We start from the raw sequence: 20,122 nt of genomic DNA on the forward strand, positions 1-20,122 counted from the left end.
TAGCACTCTTACTTTGTTGCATAGCAAGAATCAATTTCTTTACCTTATGTTACTGGTGTTTGTCTAGTGCATTTCTCCTGACTATTGTATATTATATTAGAAGATAAACAGGCCACTTAAATATTTAAGAACTGACTTTAGTGCTAGAAAATCTCAAATTGATTGTTATTTCCTTGAAATAAACAAAGCTTTGTGCATATATGTACAGTATGTGAAGTGTGAACGTCTATTTCAATGTGTTCACATTACTTTTTTTCTATTGTGATTTAAGTGATATTTGAAAAAAATTTGAGTATAGTTTGTTGAAAGAAACTTTGTCATCAGATGAACAGAACAGAAAGATTGTCTGTTTTGTTAGAATGGGGGACAAGTACAAACTTTTTCTCACTGTCAGTCTCTGGAACTGATGATAACAAAAAGGAAGAATAAACTTGAAAAGTTAAGAATAGTGAACATATTCTGATTCCTAAACCTCCATTAGGTTTTTGGTTGGGTGGGGTGGGACAGACATGAAGTTATTTATTATATAATTCATAGAGGGGTGTGTGCATATGTATATACACACAAGTCACATGTGGTTCTTATTCTTTATCTATCCCTGGAGATTAAAATTTCATCAGTTTGAAAAATATTGGGGTAAAACAGAATTCTGTTTAGGTAGCAAAGGTGTGTATTAATGCTTGGAAATAAATTGGATGCCTGGGAACTCATAGCTCACATTTTTTGCTTGTGCAGTGATTCAGTGTCTGCAATCTCTCGTGAACAATAAGTTCTAGGATAGTTGAAAATGCTACCCTGTGTAATCTAACTAAAAGCCCTTGTTACTGCTGCTTGGGAGAAGACAGACATTCACATTAAGGCATTATCAAAGATTCCAGTATTTTTCATGAAAGCAGAATGCCAGCATCTGAACATGAAATCTTGAAGGATGAGTAATAGCCTTACAAAGAGACTGTAGGGTAGTGTGCTGGTTATTGAACAAAAAGGCATTTTCTGTAGAAAAAAGAAACCAAATGACAATGGTAAAGGCCTAATTCTTCTAAACAGATAAAGGCAAAAATAATTTTTACAAAAAGTTTTGTCGTTTGGAAAGAGTTTTGTGGGGTTTTTCCCTCTAGTATGGATAACACTGTATCTACAAAGATTTTTTTTTTAATAGTAGATTTGTAGGTGTAGATTTCAAGACCCTTTCTTAAACTTTTTTACTGTTTTTCCATTTTCTTCTTCATGTGTCGGGGGTCTTCTAACCTGAGTCCTTAATGAGTTTGCAAATTGCAATTGTGTTTTTATGACTTTGATTATTGATACAGTCTGCAATAATTTGTGATATTCAGTAGCAGTAGCAAAAATGTTTCCCGTGTCTGGATAACTTCTGAACTGATCACGTTTGTAGCTTTCATGAACTGACATTGGTAGTAAACTCAAAACATACTTCCAATGTTGAATGCTACAACATGAACCATGGGTTTATTGTTAGTTGGAGAATCTGTATTCAGACTGAATTTATGAAATAAATATATACTTTATGCTACTTAACAGTATAAATATTGTAAATTTTACCTTTAGGTAACCTGCTGAAGTAAAACATCATTATTTTTCTTACAGAAAATAATTTCTGTAAATTTACTCAAATTGATCTCATCTTGTTTTTTCTTAATAAGTGCAAAGCAAATGTATTTTTAAATACAATTTTCATTGTGATGTAGTTCAACATGGACAAAATTAACATTCTGTCATGCAGAGATGTTTCTGGTTTATCATATTTGTTTTATTGGTGAAAAACACAGTCATCTCTGGGCCTTCAGTGCTTGTTATCCCAGTACTGCTAAGGCTCATAATATTTGCCTTGACTTACCAACTTGTCCATCTAATCATATGTCAGTCATATCAGACAAAAATCTGATCCTTATAATAACTACATTGGATATGCCTGTAGCACTCTTGAAATAGAAATGAAATTGTCACATGAGAAGCTTCCTTAAAAAAGATAAAATTTATCTTTTGCAGTTCTGGACTATTTCCACTCCTTGCCAATGCTGCTATGTCTGTCAAGCCAACATTATTGAGTCTGTATGAGATCTATTACCTGCCTTTGGGGAAAACATTGAAACCAGGACTGCAAGGACTGTTAACTGGGATTCTGCCTGGGTTAGAGGAGGGATCAGAGTATTATGAGAGGTAAGGATAGATATGTTACTAACGTGATATGCTTGATTTGGTGATTTGTTTGGGGTTTTTTCTGTAAGTTTTCATTGAATACTTGTGGATTTCATTTTTTTAAGATAAGTGGTATTTAATTTCATCCTGTCTTATTAATGGCATTAGAATAGTATGGTAGAAGATTCTTAGTATTGATTAGGACAAATTAGCTGTTAGTTGTTCCTCCTATTGAAAGGAATTGACATTAAGTAGACTTAGTATATTATGTCAGTCTCTTCTTCCAAGTAACAAGCAAAGAAACAAAAAGAGGAAATGGCTTCAAGTTGCACCGGGGGAGGTTTTGGTTGGATATTAGCAAAAATTATTTTGCTAAAAGGGTTATCAAGCATCAGAACAGGCTGCCCAGGGAAGCAGTGGAGCCACCATCCCTGGAGGTATTTAAAAGAACTGTAGATGTGGTGCTTAGGTACAGGATTTAGTGGTAGAGTTAGCAGTGCTGAGTTAATGGTTGGACTCGATTTTGAAGATATTTTGCAACTTAAACAATTCTATGATTCTTTTATGGATTGACAAATATAACATGTTTGGAACATGCTGCTTGTTTCTTTTCCATGAGTTTCCTATAAGCTAGTACTGCCATATTATTTCTGGTCTAAAATACATATCTGAACTGAATGTAAGATAGCAAACAAAGCTTACATCATTAAAATATATTTGTTGTGGCATCTCATTTGTCACTGAACCTCCCACGTAGAAGACAACAATAATTCACCCACCTTCATAGATTATTACTCTATTTCTAGCAGAGTGGCCCAGGAGGCAATAACTTCTTATCAAGCAAGACTTTGCCCCAGTTGAGTTATCTTGACTGCAGAGTCTGGGGTGCTGAGGTAGCATCTTAACATATTAAAGGATGAAGTTACACTCCAACACTTGGAGGTCTTGGAATTGTTCATGTACTTACATATTCTTGATATTTCCAACTTCAGAAACAAGAATTTTCACAACTTATATGTGAAGAGCAATTTAACACTTTCTTCTATTTCTATGTAGGCACACACACAGTGCAGTTGGCATCACTACAACAGGGACAAGGGCTACCCAGATTGCCTCCTGGGGCCTGCCATAGGGTGTGGAGTTGCTGCCACATGAATGGGAAGAAATGACAGGGGAAGGGATTGCTTGTGCTCAAAGAATTGTGGTACTTTTATGCCCTGTTTTTACCAGAAAGGCTCAGTGCGAGGAATGAGAAGGCAAAAGCCGTTTGCTTGATTCTTCAGTAGCTATGCTTTCCTGCTGTCTCTCTGAAACCTGTCTGTAGCAACACTTGGCTTTAAGTAGCAGATGAGGGGGTTATTTGGCTCTTTGAACATAAGGAGAACATAAGGAATACATAAGGAGAAGTTGTGGGCAGGCAAAAGCATTTTGCAAGCCAGATTGGCCCACAGGCTTGCTAGTTGGATCACTCTGTTCAGGCTGCATTATAAGTTTCAGTGTGTAATGGGGCCTCTCAAAACAAAATTTCGACCTTCCTGGAACAATTAATTGTAACATTTATTAAAACTGGGAGCAGGGATGAGCTGTGATAGATGCCCTTATTCAGCTGACTTGATTTTACTGCAGAACAAACACGCTGTTGGAGAAAGTTGCCTCGGCTGTGGATCAGTCGGCGTTCTACAGTGCCCTCTGGGGCAGCCTGCTCACAAGCCCTGCAGTTCGCTTGCCTGGCATCACTTATGTCCTCTCCCACTTGAACAGGAAGCTTTCCATGGAGGACCAACTCTACATAATTGGCAGTGACATTGAATTAATGGTAATGTTTTAGTGGAACAGTGAAGACATTGATGTTATTATGTAATGTGTTTTGGGGGGATTTAGATGTTTTCTCTGTCTTTGAGCTTAGCCTCTGAAGAGGTAAAAATGCACGTTTATTATAGGTCCACTTAAACTGATGCTTTTATGCATGATAAAAGTGTTGCAAAGCTGAATGAACTGCTTAGGTTCAGAACTGCTTAGGTTTTGTGTAAAACTTTCCATTCATTACAAGCTTCAGTTAAAAGTGATTGAGTTTTGTTATATGTTTTTAAAAAATCCATAGAGTGTTATTTTGTCTTGTAAACTTAAGATATTCATTGGTAATATAAAAACCCAAAACCTTAGTTTTTGTATTGTTCAGGGAATCTGTTGATTCTGTGATTCCTCAGTGGTGAAACTCTTTATTTTTTTGTTTTATATTGTTTCAATGTTCAAAATTTAAAAATAATTTTATTTTGTACATACCACTATTGATAAATAACTGTTCCTATTTTTGTCTGCTCTTTTATATCTATCTTCTTAAAATAATAAATAACTATTTCGGGATATCTGCCATTACTTTAGGTAGAAGCAGTAAGCACATCAGTGCAAGATACCAGTGTTTTAGTACAGAGGAGCACGTTGGACCTTATCCTTTTTTGTTTTCCTTTCCACATGAGCCAGGTAGGTTATTAACATGAGAGATGAATTGACAAACTCCTAAATGTATTCCACTTCTTAAGTCAGTAGAAGTGTTTCGTTGATTTTCGTTAATGATTTTCTCCAAGCTTGAACAAGAGCCATATGTAGGAGTTCCTCAGATAGGTTTGCTATTCTTATGTCATAATCTCTGCTTTCTTTTAACTTGATGTGTTAACTTTGAAGTTAACTTCTGTACATGTAAACTCAATATAAATTATCATGTTTAGTCTATGAAGAAGCTTTTAATTTGCTTCAGTTTGATGAGAAAGCAAATTTATCTGTTCATTTGCAAGTTTCTTAATTCTCAGGGTTCAAAGCCAGCAAAAGTTAATCCTCTTAGTATAACTGATTCAGAACACTAGAGAATTGAAAATGATTATTGGTTTTGGGTGAGTAGTTAGCCCTAGCAGTAGAGGGAGATAGATGTTAAAATTTGTGGTTTTTTTTTTTTTTTGGACAGCATTTATTGTTAGTCACTTCCTATTTTTAAAAGATCCATGATTTATTTTACTCCTGGAGGAAAAGTAATACAAGAATAATTTTCACTTTGTTAGAAAATAGAGCAAACCTGCACGTTTATGTAAAAAGAACTGTGTTCTTACTTGTGGAATTGCTTCATTCACATTTGTCAGTGACTATGGAAATATTTGAATTGTCTCTGTTTAGGTACTAGAGTGATGAAATTATCAATGCAACACTTTTTAATATTAACACTTATGCAAGCATCTAAAGCAGTAAGAAACTGAAAGGGATTTAAAATTCTTCAGTAATTTTTTTTTACACTGGATTTTAGTTGAATTTACTTCCAAGGCTTTTGCCTCCTAAGTAAAATGAAATCTCTTGTAACAAAAATGAGCTGTTAATAGAGTCAATTATTTTTGCTGTTCGTAAAGGGTGCATGTTATTACAAAGTATGTATTCCAAATAATAGTTATATTTTGGTTTCCTAGGAGCAAGATCATGTTTTCTTGTATCAAATTCAGAAATGTCAAAACATGAAATTAACTATGCTTTAATGACCATTAAGCTGATAGCATAGAAAAAGTGTTATCTTTCTTAGTTAAATTTAATCATGTTTCTGACTTCTTCAGGCAACACGTCCAGACATGATCAGGATTTTGTCAGCAGCCCTTCACGTAGTGCTGCGCAGGGATATGTCACTCAACCGAAGGCTCTATGCATGGCTTCTGGGTAGGTTTGTATTTCATGTCACTGCTCACTAAAAGTAGAGGGAGAATTGTGTGTTCCTTAGCAGTGTTTGCGATATTGTGGAGAAAGAGTCTTGGAAAAATGAAATACTTAATTTACTTCATAAGAAAGAAAGGCACTGTCTCTCTCCATGGACATAGAAGATGAAGAATGTTATGCTGGAATATGTATAAATTATTGGTGCGTTTTCCTATAGAAGCAGTTATGGGCCACATTTGGGCTAGAGCCTGGTGTACTAGGCCCATGGAAATAGACACTGAAAGGCAACTTCTGTATGTCTGAAAACGTAAAATGAAGAAAACAGAGAATAGACATTATAGAGTTTAAATGGTAGTTGGAATACCACAGTATAGAAGATATGAAAAGAAAAGAATGCTGAAAAACATTGATATTATGGCTTGAGTGTGCAAACTTTAAACTTCATTAGATCTTTGCATAACTGAATTAACAGATCATCAATCACTTTTCAACACTTTTCTGGAATAAAAATCGAACAATTGCATGGTATACACTTCTACCTCTACCAAATGACATAATATCAATATAATACACATTTAAATATTTATATGAAACCAGCATGTATTCAGAAGAGGGTAGCAGAGAATAATAGCTATTAGAAGGCCCTTAACTATTTAGGGATTATTTAGAAGACTAGAAATTCTAAAATTTTAGAAAACAATTACTCTTATTCAGCCTTGTTATTTTAAGGAAATGAAGCCTGTAGTCACATGAATCTGGCCAGTTACTCTTTAAACTCACTCTGAGAGAAGACAAAATCATGGGAGTTCCTAAGTGTACCATAGGAACTGGAAACTGAATGGAGAGACATAAAGTGTTTCTCTACTTGAGGGGAAGATTGTTTAGCAGTCTGCTGTTACCTTTTTGTTTGACTTCCCAGCTCACCAGCAAGCACATATGTGCTTCTCAGGCTACCAGAATCCTTCCCATCAGCTCTTGTATCTTTCCCAGCTGATAGTTAAGACATCAGAGGCAGGTAGCCTGTGGGTGACTGGGAGGAAAGGATGTGAGTAGTAAAGGGCTCTGAGAGAGAACTGAAATGATGAAGGGAGAAATGAAGTCAGCAACAGTGTTTTGCATGAGGGGGTTGGTTTTGTTGCTGTAGAAGTTGCAGGGGTTTAGAAGATAAATATGAGAAAATCTTGGCTTATCTAGTTAATAATTACTGACTTGTAAATTAGTCATATTTTAAAGAAAGACAACAAAATGCAATGTCATACTCCATACATGCGTTTTCCAATTTAGGGGAAAAATAATTTCTATATTAAACGCTGTACTAATAATTCATCTAAATTTGATGGATTAGATGTGCCTTTTGCTATCATTGATAAAGATGTTTTATGTGTTTAAAATATTGTGCTACGTATTTAGTTGTGGAACCTTCTTTTACAGCTATTTCAGGAACATAGAAAGATAATACACTTTCAGAAAACAGTTTTGCAGTGATTGTTCCTGATCCTGTGTTGTGAACAACTACTGCCTCTGTTTGCTATATGTTTGGACAAACTTTCTGGCAATATGTTTTTTGTTTGTTTTCCATTTGGTTTTTTGCTACTTTTCTATTATTATGATATCCTACTCCTAATATAAAATATTGAGAGAGGGGGGTCAGTTACGTTGGAAGACTCTGTGAAGTCTGATATTCTGTTTAACATTATTTAACTTTAGTGTTAGCTATTTCTTCCTGTTGTTTTATAGCTCAGAGTGACTATTAACATTCTCTAGGAATAAAAATCATATTAGATCTCTTTAAATCAGGTTATCTTAACTATTGTTAACTGTGGTTGTTTTAACTTGCTGCTAAAGGGCATGCATCTTCTTAAGCTTTCCTTGTATTTTTGTCACTTCAGGACAAAACTGGAAAACGTTTCTGTGGAACAGGGTGAAATCCTGACCAACCTGATTGTTGGGTTTTTTTTTATTCCTTAAGCCTATTTTTTCTGTGGCAAAAGATACAAACTAACAATACAAAGGTCCATCTCCTTCATGTAATTTTGAATAACAAAATTGATTTTGTTTTTGTAATGTGGCTGATATTCTCTCCAAGTACCTTAGTCATGTCATTGTGTTTTGATGATCATCTCTTTATATTTAAAACACTGAATTTTGTGTTCTCATTAATATTGAAATATTTTTGTGCAACAAGTTTTTTTCTTTTAAGATACTCTCTGTGGTTTGTATGGTGTTTGTGAACATTTTTCTATAGTACAAAATGTAATTTGGTTAATAATGTTGCATAAAAACTAAAGTTTTTAATTTATGTGCAAACTGCTTGCATGGAAGTATCACTTAGTTTCTTGTATTAAACTCTATAAAATCATCTTTCTCTTGCCAACATGACTTGGACTTCATCTTGGTAAGTTATCAGTGCTAGTGAGTTGATCTCTAGTTTAAAGAAATTGGCAATATATTCTGTTAAGGGACAAATACTTATTTGCTTTGTCTTTTGTTTGCTTGAAGGTTTTGATAACAATGGTGCCCTTGTAGGACCCAGAAGCACAAGGCACAGCAATCCTGAGGAGCATGCCACTTACTATTTCAACACCTTTTCTAAGGAGATGTTAGTCCAGGTAGCTATACAATGGTTTATTGTGGCATATATCTTTATAAATAGATCCTGTTCAAAGTTGCTGTCTCTTTATATTTTGACTTGCCACGTGAATATTTAACTCATCCCAACTCTCAAAGCTGATACCCAGCACAGAGCTAGCACTTCAGTTTTGTCTGAAGCTGGTGAGATCTGCTGTTGTACAGATGAGGAAACCCCAGAATTCCAGTGCAGCAAGGACCTCTGTGGCACTCTCACCCATCTGCCTCCCATGGCAGATGATTCAGAAATTATCCAGGTGTGGAGGAGAGCCCTGAATGAGCTACAGTTTTCCCTACAGGCATTTGTTACTAGGTTATAGTCTTTTTTAATCTGTCCATCTTTCTGGTTTAATTGGTGTCATTAAAGCTTTCCTGTCTGAAAAGACTGTGGACATTAGAACATGTGGCTTGCTCTACATAATACAAGTTGCATATGTCTTCTAAAACCATTTTCTGTCTTTTGAAAGACTTCAAAAGCATTGCTTCTTTCTGCCTTCTTCCTTAGCAGTCTCTTTGTGTTTTGGTTTTGCAGTCCATCTCCATATATTTCTGACCTTCTAGAGGCATATTCAAGTACAGAATATTTTTCTTTCTGGATACTGGCTGATAATACTTGGTTTATAGCAGATAGCAGGGTTGAACCAGTTTTCATGCCTCTGTTCTTTCCTATCTCTCTCCTCTCTCTTCTCTGTTCTCCTTTTTTAGAAACTGTAAAAGAAACTAACTAGTTTAGAGAGAAAACTAAGCAAAATCTGTTCCTGTTTCATTGGGCTTTTTTTTAATTCTCTGACTCATTCCATAAAATGCTTTGGTTTAGAAACTCAGTTTCCCCATTTGTTTTGAAGTTGTCATTGCTATTCAGTCAAGAAAGTTTTCTGTCACCTTGGTGAGTATATTCTAGAAGGGCAGATTATTATTTATTAAGTCCGTAATGTCTCCATGCCTTACCCTCTCAAATAATTTCTTCATTACCTCTCATGTCTTCTGTCTTATTCTGATGAATTATTGAGTTGGTATGTGTGTATAATATTTTATTTTGATTTTAGATATACACAAGTTATCAAGTTCTGTTCAACAGAAATATTCTCATAGGCAAAGTTGAGAGAATACTCCAACATGGAGAGACTGAGCTGCAGTGAGATGAAATAGTGGTGTCCACTAACAATTTTCCCTTTATGTGCAGCTTCTATTGCTTCTTTTTTTTTCCAAGAAAATGCTTTCTGGTTTTATTTTTGTTTTCCTGATATGCTTTTTTTCTTTGTAGGCAATGGTTGGAATATTACAAATTAATGGGCAGGGAGAAGAAAGCACATTAATGCAAGACTTAAAGCCTTTTCGAATTCTTATCAGTTTGCTGGATAAGCCTGAACTAGGTAATTTTTGTATTTCTGCTAATCTTTAATTTGTTTTATGTAGTTTTGCTGTGAGAATATTTCTCTCTTGTTAATCAAATTGAAAAGCTATATTCTTAGTACTAGCAGGTGAGGATTTCTTAGGTCTGCCAAGCTGTATGTATGTTTTGTGTTTAATGTAATGTATTCATTAAATTTACCTTTTACCAAATGCCATTTCTTCTACCTTCTACACAGGAAACAGTAAGTTAGTCATAGAGAGAACTGACTGCATGTTGGAAAAAATGCAAATTGGATCTTTTCCATTTCTTTCATCAAACAGTGACTTTCACTATTTTAAAATCTCAGCTGTTGTTTTTGGGAATAATTTGTTCTTTTTTCTAACATACACACAGAGATGATAGATATTAAAAAAAAAAAAAAAGTTTGTTGGGTTTTTTTTTTTTCAGAAGAATTTATCCAAAGGAAGCAAGTATTTTGTTTGTTATGTGGGTAGTTATTTTGGATTTGTTTTTGGTGTTTCTTTTTAATTTTCCTTTCCCCTACTTAAAGTCTTTAAATGCCCTCTTTACCAAATGAGTGCAGAGGACTGTGGGACAAAACTATTTACAACACTTAAGTGTTGGATATCTGCCTTTTTCCTTGGAATATAATTTTGGAGGTGACTGAAAAAAATCAAGATTGGACCAGAAGGAATTTTATGGTTTCAGTGACCAAAGCTAGCTAATGATTTGGATAGCTTTCAGCTGTGGACTATTGGCAGTGCTATAATACAAGTGCGTGACTACTGGTATTTCTCCATAGGCCCTGCCATACTAGAGGATGTACTGATTGAAGTGTTTCGAACATTATATACACAGTGCAAAGCAGAACTGGAGCTTCAGACAGAACCATCTTTCAACAAAGATCACGCACAGCTAAGCAGGTGAATAATGAGTAGAATGTATTTTTATAGAATCATAGAATCAGCTGGGTTGGAAGGGACCTCTGAGCTCATCAAGTCCAACCCTTGATTCACTACTGCCGTGGTTACTAGACCATGGCACTAAGTGCCACATCCAGTCTCATCTTAAAAACCTCCAGGGACGGAGAATCCACCACTTCCCTGGGCAACCCGTTCCAATGCCTGATTTTGTATTAAATAATATATCTTTGTTGCTGAAATCATGACTGTGAAGTTTGTGGGACTGTAACTTGTTTTCTTCATGAAACAGGATCTATTGACATTAATTACATCTTCTATGTTTAGCACAAAGGTATGAAGGGCTATGGCTTTTATTATTTTTACTTTTTTTAGTATTTAGTGTATGTGTTATTCTTTATCCATGGCAACAATGCTTATTTGATTAGTTGTGGTATTCTTTACATCTGCATTCTTCAAAAAAAAAAAGAGTAGAGTAAAAATGAAAAGTGCTGCAAGACAGCCAGAGTGGAATATAAAGTGTTTCAGGATTTGAGTTGAATATCTTAAAGGGTGGAGAGAAAAGGGAAATTCAAAGCTGGGTGGGAGAAACAACTGTAGGAACAAAATCATGGGAGAACAGATATATTAAAAATGTAGTTAAAAGACAAATACTAAAGCAAGGATGGAGAAGAAACCTAGCAACTGTGAAAAGACATTGATATGACCAACCTGCCAATATACTAAGCCCTAGAGCAACAACCACTGTAGGAATGAGGGGAGGATAATTTGTCAGTGTTAACTGGCAATAGGTAAACTCACAGCGATGTGTAGTTACATAACTTTAAAATGAAGTGTAAAAATATAAAATGTTCCTTTTATTTTCTTTCAGCAAACTGAGAGAAAACAAGAAAACGGCGGAATTGATTAAAACTGCCAATCTTCTTTTCAATTCCTTTGAGCCTTATTATATGTGGGATTACATTGCTCGTTGGTTTGAAGAATGTTGTAGGTAGGTGATAATATTTAACCTCTGTATGTGTAAAGTTGAAGTTAACTTTTCTTAACGTTCTTCTTCATGGAAGTTAGTGTGTAAGTCTTTTTCTCCCCCATCCCTTTAACTTTGATCTTTTGGCCAGTATCCAAAGTGTGGTTGTGGGTTTCAGGAACGTGAGTTCTCACAAACTCAGTGTCTGAGTATAATCAAAAGTCAGAGTTAGCCCCTCTACTGAAGGGGACACTCCAGAGTGATCTCAAAGCTAGTTTTTGTTCTATCTGTCCAGGACAGGATTACTCCAGGACAGGCGTCTGGCAAACCTGTCAGCTTTACCAAGAGTGACTTGTGGAACGTGTTGTCTTTTCCTCCACTCTTTTACAGAAGAAGAAGGATGGGAACCCTGTGCACGACAAAGAGAGCTATGGGAGGGGGCATAGTAAATAAGGGATAACTGACTATATTAATGGAAGAGAAACAGATGAAGGGACCACAGTAGCGCAGGGGTTGTTGCTGTAGCAAGGGATAGATGATGTAGGGATTTCAAATGAAATCTGTAGAAAATGTTTTTTCATTGCTTACTAATATATTAAGATAAATTTGTCTTATGAGGCCAACAGTATGCTGTACTAAGCAAAGAAAACCATGTCTTGGACTACGTTATGAGGAGCCTGGGCAGCAGGTGAAAGGAAGTTATTTTTCCTTTCACTTAGTGTTTCTAAGATCACATGTGGAATATCATTCCTGAGGAGGAGTGTTGAGAAAGTGAAGAGACTCTAGTAGAGAACTGCTAAGATGGTCAGTCACAGGACACTGCATGGAAGGTTGAGTTAGGTAAGCTTGGTTTAGCCTGGCAAAGAGGGAAATTGAATGGCAGCCTATGACTTCCTGAAGGGCATTTGCAAGGTTGATACAGCCATACTTTTGGTAGTGGCTGATGGAAAACAAGTGACAGGAACAAAAATTGGCTGAAAGGTTAAGATTGGACTTTCAGAAGTGCTTTGCTAAGAACTTGATGCAGCAGTGGAAGAGATGGAACAGTGGAAACCAGGAAGGCTGTGGAGCTTCCTTATGAGATTTCCAGAACTCTGCTAGACAGATGTGGATGAATTTATCTAGGTTTTTTAGCAGTCCTGCTCAGTGTGAGAAGTTGAAGTAGATGAAATTCCTTCCAACATGTCTGTGACTTGATTTTTGTATGTTGGATTGAATTGCTAAAGTAAACAAAGTCATCTACAGCCAGCTAGGAAGCAGGTGAGTATTTCTCTGCCTATGAATAGTGTTACTGTAAACATGGATACCAAATTACCTTATTAATAAATAAATGAAATCTGGATAATGTTTTTTGGTTTTTTCTTTTTTCTACGTGAGCTGCTATATTATGTGAGTTATTGTCTTCCATTCTCAATTTTCTGTAGCCTGAATTTTTTACAAATGAAGACTGTTTTACACTGAAAGGCTATTTGCTGCTTTTTCTGACAGAATGCCATGGGGCAAAATAAGCTACTTAACAGTAAAAAAAGAGGTTGCTTATTGGTTTATAAGCATCCCCGATGTATACAGCTTTGCATTAAGTTACATAAATATGCTCAATGTAAGGGGAAGGGAAAAATATTGTGAAAGCCTATTTGAATTTTGCAGGAGGACATTACATGCCAGACTTCAAACTGGGCCTGGAGGTGATAGCGAGCAATCTGAGTTACCTCTGACAAATTTCTGCTTGTTAGTGGATTTTTTGTTGGATATTGTTTCTTTGGTAAGAATTTGCTTTATTCATTGCTAATATTGGGATTCTGTATATTTAGTGTCTACAGAAATACTATATATACTTTATTACTTGTTTTCCCCTGAAAATATATTGCCATTAACTGGTGGACACCATTGAAAGAAATTTTTGTGTTACTATATGATTCTTGATAGACTGGTTTTTATGATGCTTATACCTGAAAATTTTGGTCTGTCCTCATTTTCTCTTCTCTGTATTCATTACAAGTATAGTCTTTTGTAGCTTGATATGCTAGTTTAAATGTGCAGCTTTCTTTTAAGGATTTTTTTTAAATGTCACGATAAGATGTATCTTCTTCTGTTGTCATTGCTTAATGTAGCAAAGACTGTTGGAACTTTTTTCTATAGCTGTCTTTCCTCAATTCTTTGCTTTCTCATTTTAAAGCCTACTAGAAGTATGAGAGTGCTGTGTCAGGTATGGCAATTAGCCTGTTTTTCCTTTAGTTTTTAATAACTTATCTTTCATTCTTAAACTTTTATCTTAAGGTTATTAAAATAATAGTAGCATTCTTTATTGTTATTGTTATGTTTTGTAACGTGTTTGTTATGTAATGAACAATATGCAATAGTTTGAAAAAGAGCTAAATATATTACTATTTGTTTGTTACCCAACTTTAACGTTAATTTTCTAAATATTTTTAGTAAAGCATGCATTTCTTATTCTTGGATATTAAGATATTAATTTTCCTTTTTCCGTGGTCCATATGTTTAGAATACAATTAAGCAAATGGTAGGTACCTTAGGGTGGAATTTGGTGTTACAATTTGAGTTTTTTACTACTCCTTTGTTAGGAGACTTACATTGAGATACAGACAGAACACTTGCCTCAGCTGTTGCTCAGGATGATTTCTGCATTGACAAGCCACCTTAATACTCTGCATTTGTCTGAGCTTACTGATTCTCTGAGACTCTGCTCGAAGATCCTTAGTAAGGTTCAGCCTCCGTTGCTATCTGCTGGTACAGATGGTATCCTGCAGCTTCCTAGTGGACACAGCAGCTCCATCAAAGAATGGGAAAATAAAAAGGTAACCAATTAAGTTTTGCAGCATTTGGGAAAAATACTTCTTCTGTGGAAAAGAAAAGCAGGCTTTCTAAGTCAGTGCTGAACCATCTACAATTTTTTAATTAGATTTTAGTTTAATGTACAACAATACATGAGAAACTTAGATCATCAAAAGAAATTGTAGTTGTGATACTATATCTTGATTCTTAAGGAATTTTATCCAGATTTGATATTAAACATGTATAAATCACTTCAGAATCAGGGCCTAAGATTGAATTAATCAATTAAAGTTTCTAATGCGCTTCACATGTCTGATCAAGTAGAATAACTGCACTCAAAAGAATTCACCATTTTGGTTACATATTAGTCATACTGAAATTCTCTTTTTACCCAATTTATGTGCATTGGATTAATGCCCAGCACTTATTTTACTGCCACTTTTAAGTTCTTAGAATCATTTAATAAAGAAATAAAAGAAACAAGGGAATTAAGGCACACAATGAGTCATGAAGAAATGTTGTTTCTGGAACAACCCTTCTTTCTCATTTCTAAGGAGATGACTTATATCCTTTCTAGTTGCAAATGATTAGTAGTTTTTAAATTAAAATTTTATGTCTTCTTTCATAATTATAACTCTGTATTTGAACAAAATACCCATCTTCCAGATCTGGGGATTGGTATACAAAAAGAAAGATGCTGGTTAGTTAAAGTTGTGCCATATATATATAGCTATAAATTAAGATTCCATACACAATTAATAGAAGTTGGAGAGCATACATTTTACTGATAAATTTAGCTGACTTTATTACTATACATGTGGAAATGGGAAAAATGTTTTTAGTTTATGAAAGATTTTATTCTTGTATTACAGCTCCACCGTTCACTTTCTAAGGTGTTTTGGCAACTTGTAGTTGTTCTGTTAAATTATGCTGATTGTGCCTTCCAAATGAGACAAAACTTTGATAGTTGTGGTTCTTCTACTGTATTTAGACAGTCATTAGGTAAAAATAATTTCATATTTCATGTGATTATTTACCTGTACGGCGAGAACTTCAAAAGGATGATCAGTGAAGCGTATACTTTTTCATAGTCTCTCACATCTTCCCATTCTTCTTGGCTGACATCTTTTTTGTCTCCTTTGCCTACAAGCACTTGTTACTCCTTTATGACTGCAGCATTAGCAGATTAACAAATAAATATCTTGTCCTTTTGTAAACATGCTAAAATCTAAAGTATTAATACAATCTTGCTAGCTAAAATGACTATATGCAACATAGTTCAGTGTCCTGTTTTCTGCTGAAGTGAGGGTTTTTCTTTGATGTATGAATCTTTTGGTTTATGATGCTGTATAAATTAATTATACCTTGTGCCTACACATTTCAGCATTCTTTCATAATAAAGTAGACATGATTATGATATGAAGAAAAGGTTAAAAGCAATAATATTTAAAACATTTTGCTTGATAAGCATTTTTTTTATTGTTAGCTTGGTCTGGCAGGCTTACTGAAGCACCAAACATCATTTTGCATAAAATACATTTATATTAATAGATTTAATACCGTGGAATAAACTTTTTGCTTTCAGATGCAGATGCAAATAAATATTTTCTCACTAAGACTGAAATAACCCATTTTGAACAGTCATTAAACTTTTATTTCACTCAGGTGCCATCAGTTTCGCTTGAAAATCCTAATGATGTGTTTGAAGATGGTGAAAATCCTCCAAGCAGTCGATCATCGGAAAGTGGATTCACTGAGTTTGTACAATACCAGGCAGATACAACTGATGACATTGACAGAGCACTGAATGAAGGTCAGGGTGCACCTGGCATTCCTATTATTGGTAGCACATCCTCAGAGACTGAGACAGCATCAACTGTGGGATCCGAGGAGACCATTGTACAGCCTCCTTCCATAATGACACAGGGGGCAGCAACTCGTAGTGGTAAAACGATCCAAAAGACTGCAATGCAGTGCTGTTTGGAGTATGTCCAACAGTTTTTAACCAGATTTATCAACCTGTATATCATTCAGAGTAATTCCTTGTCTCAGCCCTTAGGGGCAGAGCTTCCAGTGGACCTCACTACAGTGCAAGGACAGAGCACAAAACGGGACAGAGAATCACAAGATGATGCTAAGGTAAAGCAAACAAACAAGAAAACACCACCAAAAGAATACCTTCCTGCCTTTATTGCTGCTTGTCAACTGTATCTTGAATGTTCAAGCTTTCCCGTTTACATTGCTGAAGGAAACCGTACTTCGGAATTACATCCTGGGAAGCCTGAAGTTGGTAAGCTGCACTCTTATTTATCTTAAGATATTAATTTTTATTCCCCCTCCCCCCCCCCAAAAAAATTAGTGTAATAGTATTCATGCTTTGTGTGTGTTGCTGTTTGCTGCTGTTCTCAGAAATGCAAGTTTTCTTCTGTAGCAATTGGTTTGCTTTTTGGAAACTAAATTATTTTCTCATAGATTTTTAAGAATATTGCTGGCATGGGATTTGATACCAATCAATATTGGGGTGACAAATATAAATTATGCAAACTGAAGCCTGAGAGTAGAATTGGGGTTGTCAGATGTTCTTCTTTACTGTATGAATCCACGATGTTTTCTTTGTAATATTTTGTAATGGCCACAGCTCACATCAAGTACATTTGTAGCTTCATTTTAGCAATTTTAGATAGATGTGCACATTGATCACTTTGGCAATACATGGAAATTGTAAGCTGCTGTCTAATGAAAATCATACCAGATAAGAAATGCATTAAGTCTACTTTACTCCCATTAAAGGAACAGTTTTTGCAAAAAGTTCTTCAGGCTACAGTTGCATTAGTAAACAAAATAAAAATGGTGAGATTTGTGAAGTATGGATGTGTTCACAGATAGGTGAAACCATTCAGATACGGATAAAGATGTAATTTAAACATTGACAGCTAGGGGTTACTGTAAAATGGGATGTTCTAGATGGACAGTCTAGTTTTACAGTTTGTAGTCTTCAATTTACAGTTCCACTTTTTTGTTCTATTTTTGTTCTGCAGTTTAAGAGTTGCTCCTTAAAATGATGTCATGGTGGATATACTTGGAGAATGCAAGAAATAGTTACAATAATTTTGGCTACTGTCATAGTCATCTTCTGTGATTTTATTTTCTTTTGAGGAAACTTCATGGTTGCAGCTTTTTGTTTCCTATCCACAATTTTCAAGATCTATTCAAGGCTAAGGGGTGGGCAGTGTTTGGAGATGAGTAGTTTTTTGGCTTTTGGAAACAAGCATGTTAATTTGACTACTGCTTCTATTTCTGTGGTCTTTAAGATATGTTGTGTATACCTCTTCATTACACAGCCAGGAGCAGAGCACATATTTGACTTTATAACATCCAGACATATCAAGTATTTATGTCAGTTGAAGGCAACTTGGTTGTAACTGTTTATTAATTAAGGGTATTACAATGCTAAAGATCTGCTACCTTTTGTAAGAGATCTGTCTCAGGATATGACCCTGGAAATGTGAATTTTTATTTATTTATTTTTCCCAAAAACTATCAGCCTACAAATGAGTGTTGTGTCTAAAGGCTAAAAATATTTTACAAGTCAGCTGTTTGCTTCTGACCTGTTTGTGCATGTAGCACTTTTGATTATCGCTGCCTTGCCCACCACAGAGCAGAAAGCCTCTAGAGCTTGAGTAGTATGTGCCTCGTGTGAAGGCAGTAATTCTAGGAGTCCTTTTTACTTTTTGTTAAATGTCTTGGATTTGTGTTTCTTGTTCATCATCTGAACCTTCCCATTTGTGATGTCCTATTTACAGTCTATTAAACGGTGTAAGTTTGAGGAATAAGCATAAATTGTAGGTGGGTAAAATCAGTGGGAAGAATTGTGTTTCAAATATAAACATTTGTTGCACAGGATGGCAGGGCATATGGGAATACTGAGGGGAATGGGGCTGTGTAGCTGTCCCGGAGTGCTACTTCCTGGAACACAGAATTCCAGTGGAACAGAATGGAAGAAGATAGTTACTGTAATACTCACACCATCCTATCTATTGATATGGGTTTTTATACTGCAGAAGAGGTTGTTTTTATTGAAGAGTTCCTAAATTTGGAGCATGTTTTTGATGGGTTCCATTAGTGGTGTGACCCAATTGCTCTTAATCACCCTGGAGAGTCATCAGTCTGTTTATTTGAAGGAGCCAAAATAATCTGATATTGATAGAACATAATTGTGCTTAAATTTTGCTGTATGCTTAATTTCTCAGCTATCTTTAATTGAAGAAATTAAAAAGGGAACTGAGTGAAACTGAGAACAGTGGTTATACCTGTAAACTCTAGAACACTGCATGGAATTGTTAGGAGTATTTAGGCTTCAGTTTATATTTCAAAATTAACTACTGTGGATATAAATTAGAAATTGCATTGTTCTTCACTTGATTCCAAATAGATGCTGTATTTTTTCCTGTTAAATAACACTTCTTCACTTGTGTCTGATTCTAGCAGCATTTGCCTTTTTAGGAACACAGTCAATACAGTCTTTTTGAAGTTTTAAGAGAAGTTACTTTGGTATCTCTAAAAGAAAAGGGTGCAATATTCACTTGGGGAGTTGACTGCACACTTCAGAGAAAGGCACTTCCACTGTCAAGCCAGAGTATGACATTAAGTGAGGGGACAGTAAGAAGAGGAAAACAACCACCTACAGTGAAAACAGAATATGGTCTTGTAGGATCAAGTTTCTGCACACAAAACATCAATTTTCACAGAAACTTTTAAAGTGTTGTCAGGAAAATCTCTGGGTTTTTGTCAGTTTAAACTTAGTTTATATATGTAAATAATTCTATCTATATGTATATTATAATATATAAGATAATATATAATAATGTCCTAGGTATTTTTATATATCTATAGAATATACCACAGAATTGTTTCAGACTAAGAACTACAGTATTAAGATCTGATTGCTGGTCAAGACTTTTGAGAAGGAGGAAAGTGAATGTAAGGATGTACAAACTACTAAAAGTTCAGTTTTGCCTAAAGCATGAAATCATCTGGATGCATTTCTATAGAATTTATTTTTCTCTTTCTTTTCAAAATTTTCTATTCATTTTTGGTTACTAAGTGTTTGAAGTGATACAGTATTGCATTCTTAATTGTATTATCTTAAAGATACATCAGGAATTTTTTCTCTTGCATACCTTTTCCTAATCCCACACAATGGACAGATTAAAATATGAAAGAGAAAAGACAATTGTGCATATAGTTAGGGGATATAAGAGGGAAAATCCATAATATTTAAAACGTTAAATGAATATGTAATCTGTGATTTTTATTTCAGACTGTGAACAAGTACATCCTCCACTGTGGCTACAGACTTTAATGCATGCTTGCAAGCAAGCAAGTGATTTCAGTGTTCAGGGTGTTACTATTTCCCTTGTGATGGACTTGGTTGGACTGACTCAATCTGTTGCTCTTGTCACTGGAGAAAATCTGAACAGTGTGGAAACTGCTCAGCCTCTTAGTCCTAACCAGGGAAGAGTGGCTGTTGTCATCAGACCTCCTCTTACTCAAGGCAATCTGAGATATATGGCTGAAAAGACAGATTTCTTCAAGGTAAGATGCAGTATCTCATTG

At 35.2% G+C, this 20,122-nt stretch overlaps 1 protein-coding gene across 8 annotated transcripts in view; it reads left to right on the forward strand.

The window, feature by feature from the left end:
- Window positions 1-20,122, forward strand: part of DOP1A (DOP1 leucine zipper like protein A) — a 59,350-nt gene that overhangs the window by 12,551 nt on the left and 26,677 nt on the right. For 4 of the 8 annotated variants that reach the window (XM_051777914.1, XM_051777915.1, XM_051777918.1 and 1 more), the window contains exons 4-16: window positions 2,008-2,178; window positions 3,784-3,973; window positions 4,540-4,638; window positions 5,748-5,847; window positions 8,344-8,453; window positions 9,737-9,845; window positions 10,629-10,749; window positions 11,618-11,737; window positions 13,361-13,475; window positions 13,890-13,919; window positions 14,296-14,529; window positions 16,172-16,796; window positions 19,827-20,101. In XM_051777914.1, the coding sequence (XP_051633874.1) occupies window positions 2,008-2,178; window positions 3,784-3,973; window positions 4,540-4,638; window positions 5,748-5,847; window positions 8,344-8,453; window positions 9,737-9,845; window positions 10,629-10,749; window positions 11,618-11,737; window positions 13,361-13,475; window positions 13,890-13,919; window positions 14,296-14,529; window positions 16,172-16,796; window positions 19,827-20,101 (2,299 nt within the window). The remainder of the gene's footprint in view (window positions 1-2,007; window positions 2,179-3,783; window positions 3,974-4,539; window positions 4,639-5,747; window positions 5,848-8,343; window positions 8,454-9,736; window positions 9,846-10,628; window positions 10,750-11,617; window positions 11,738-13,360; window positions 13,476-13,889; window positions 13,920-14,295; window positions 14,530-16,171; window positions 16,797-19,826; window positions 20,102-20,122) is intronic. The other 4 variants (XM_051777916.1, XM_051777919.1, XM_051777917.1 and 1 more) reach the window with 2 other exon arrangements.

This window comes from Manacus candei, unplaced genomic scaffold (assembly GCF_025592945.1).
Source record: "Manacus candei isolate 608988 ecotype Guabito, Panama unplaced genomic scaffold, ASM2559294v1 h1tg000011l, whole genome shotgun sequence".
NCBI lineage: Eukaryota > Metazoa > Chordata > Aves > Passeriformes > Pipridae > Manacus > Manacus candei.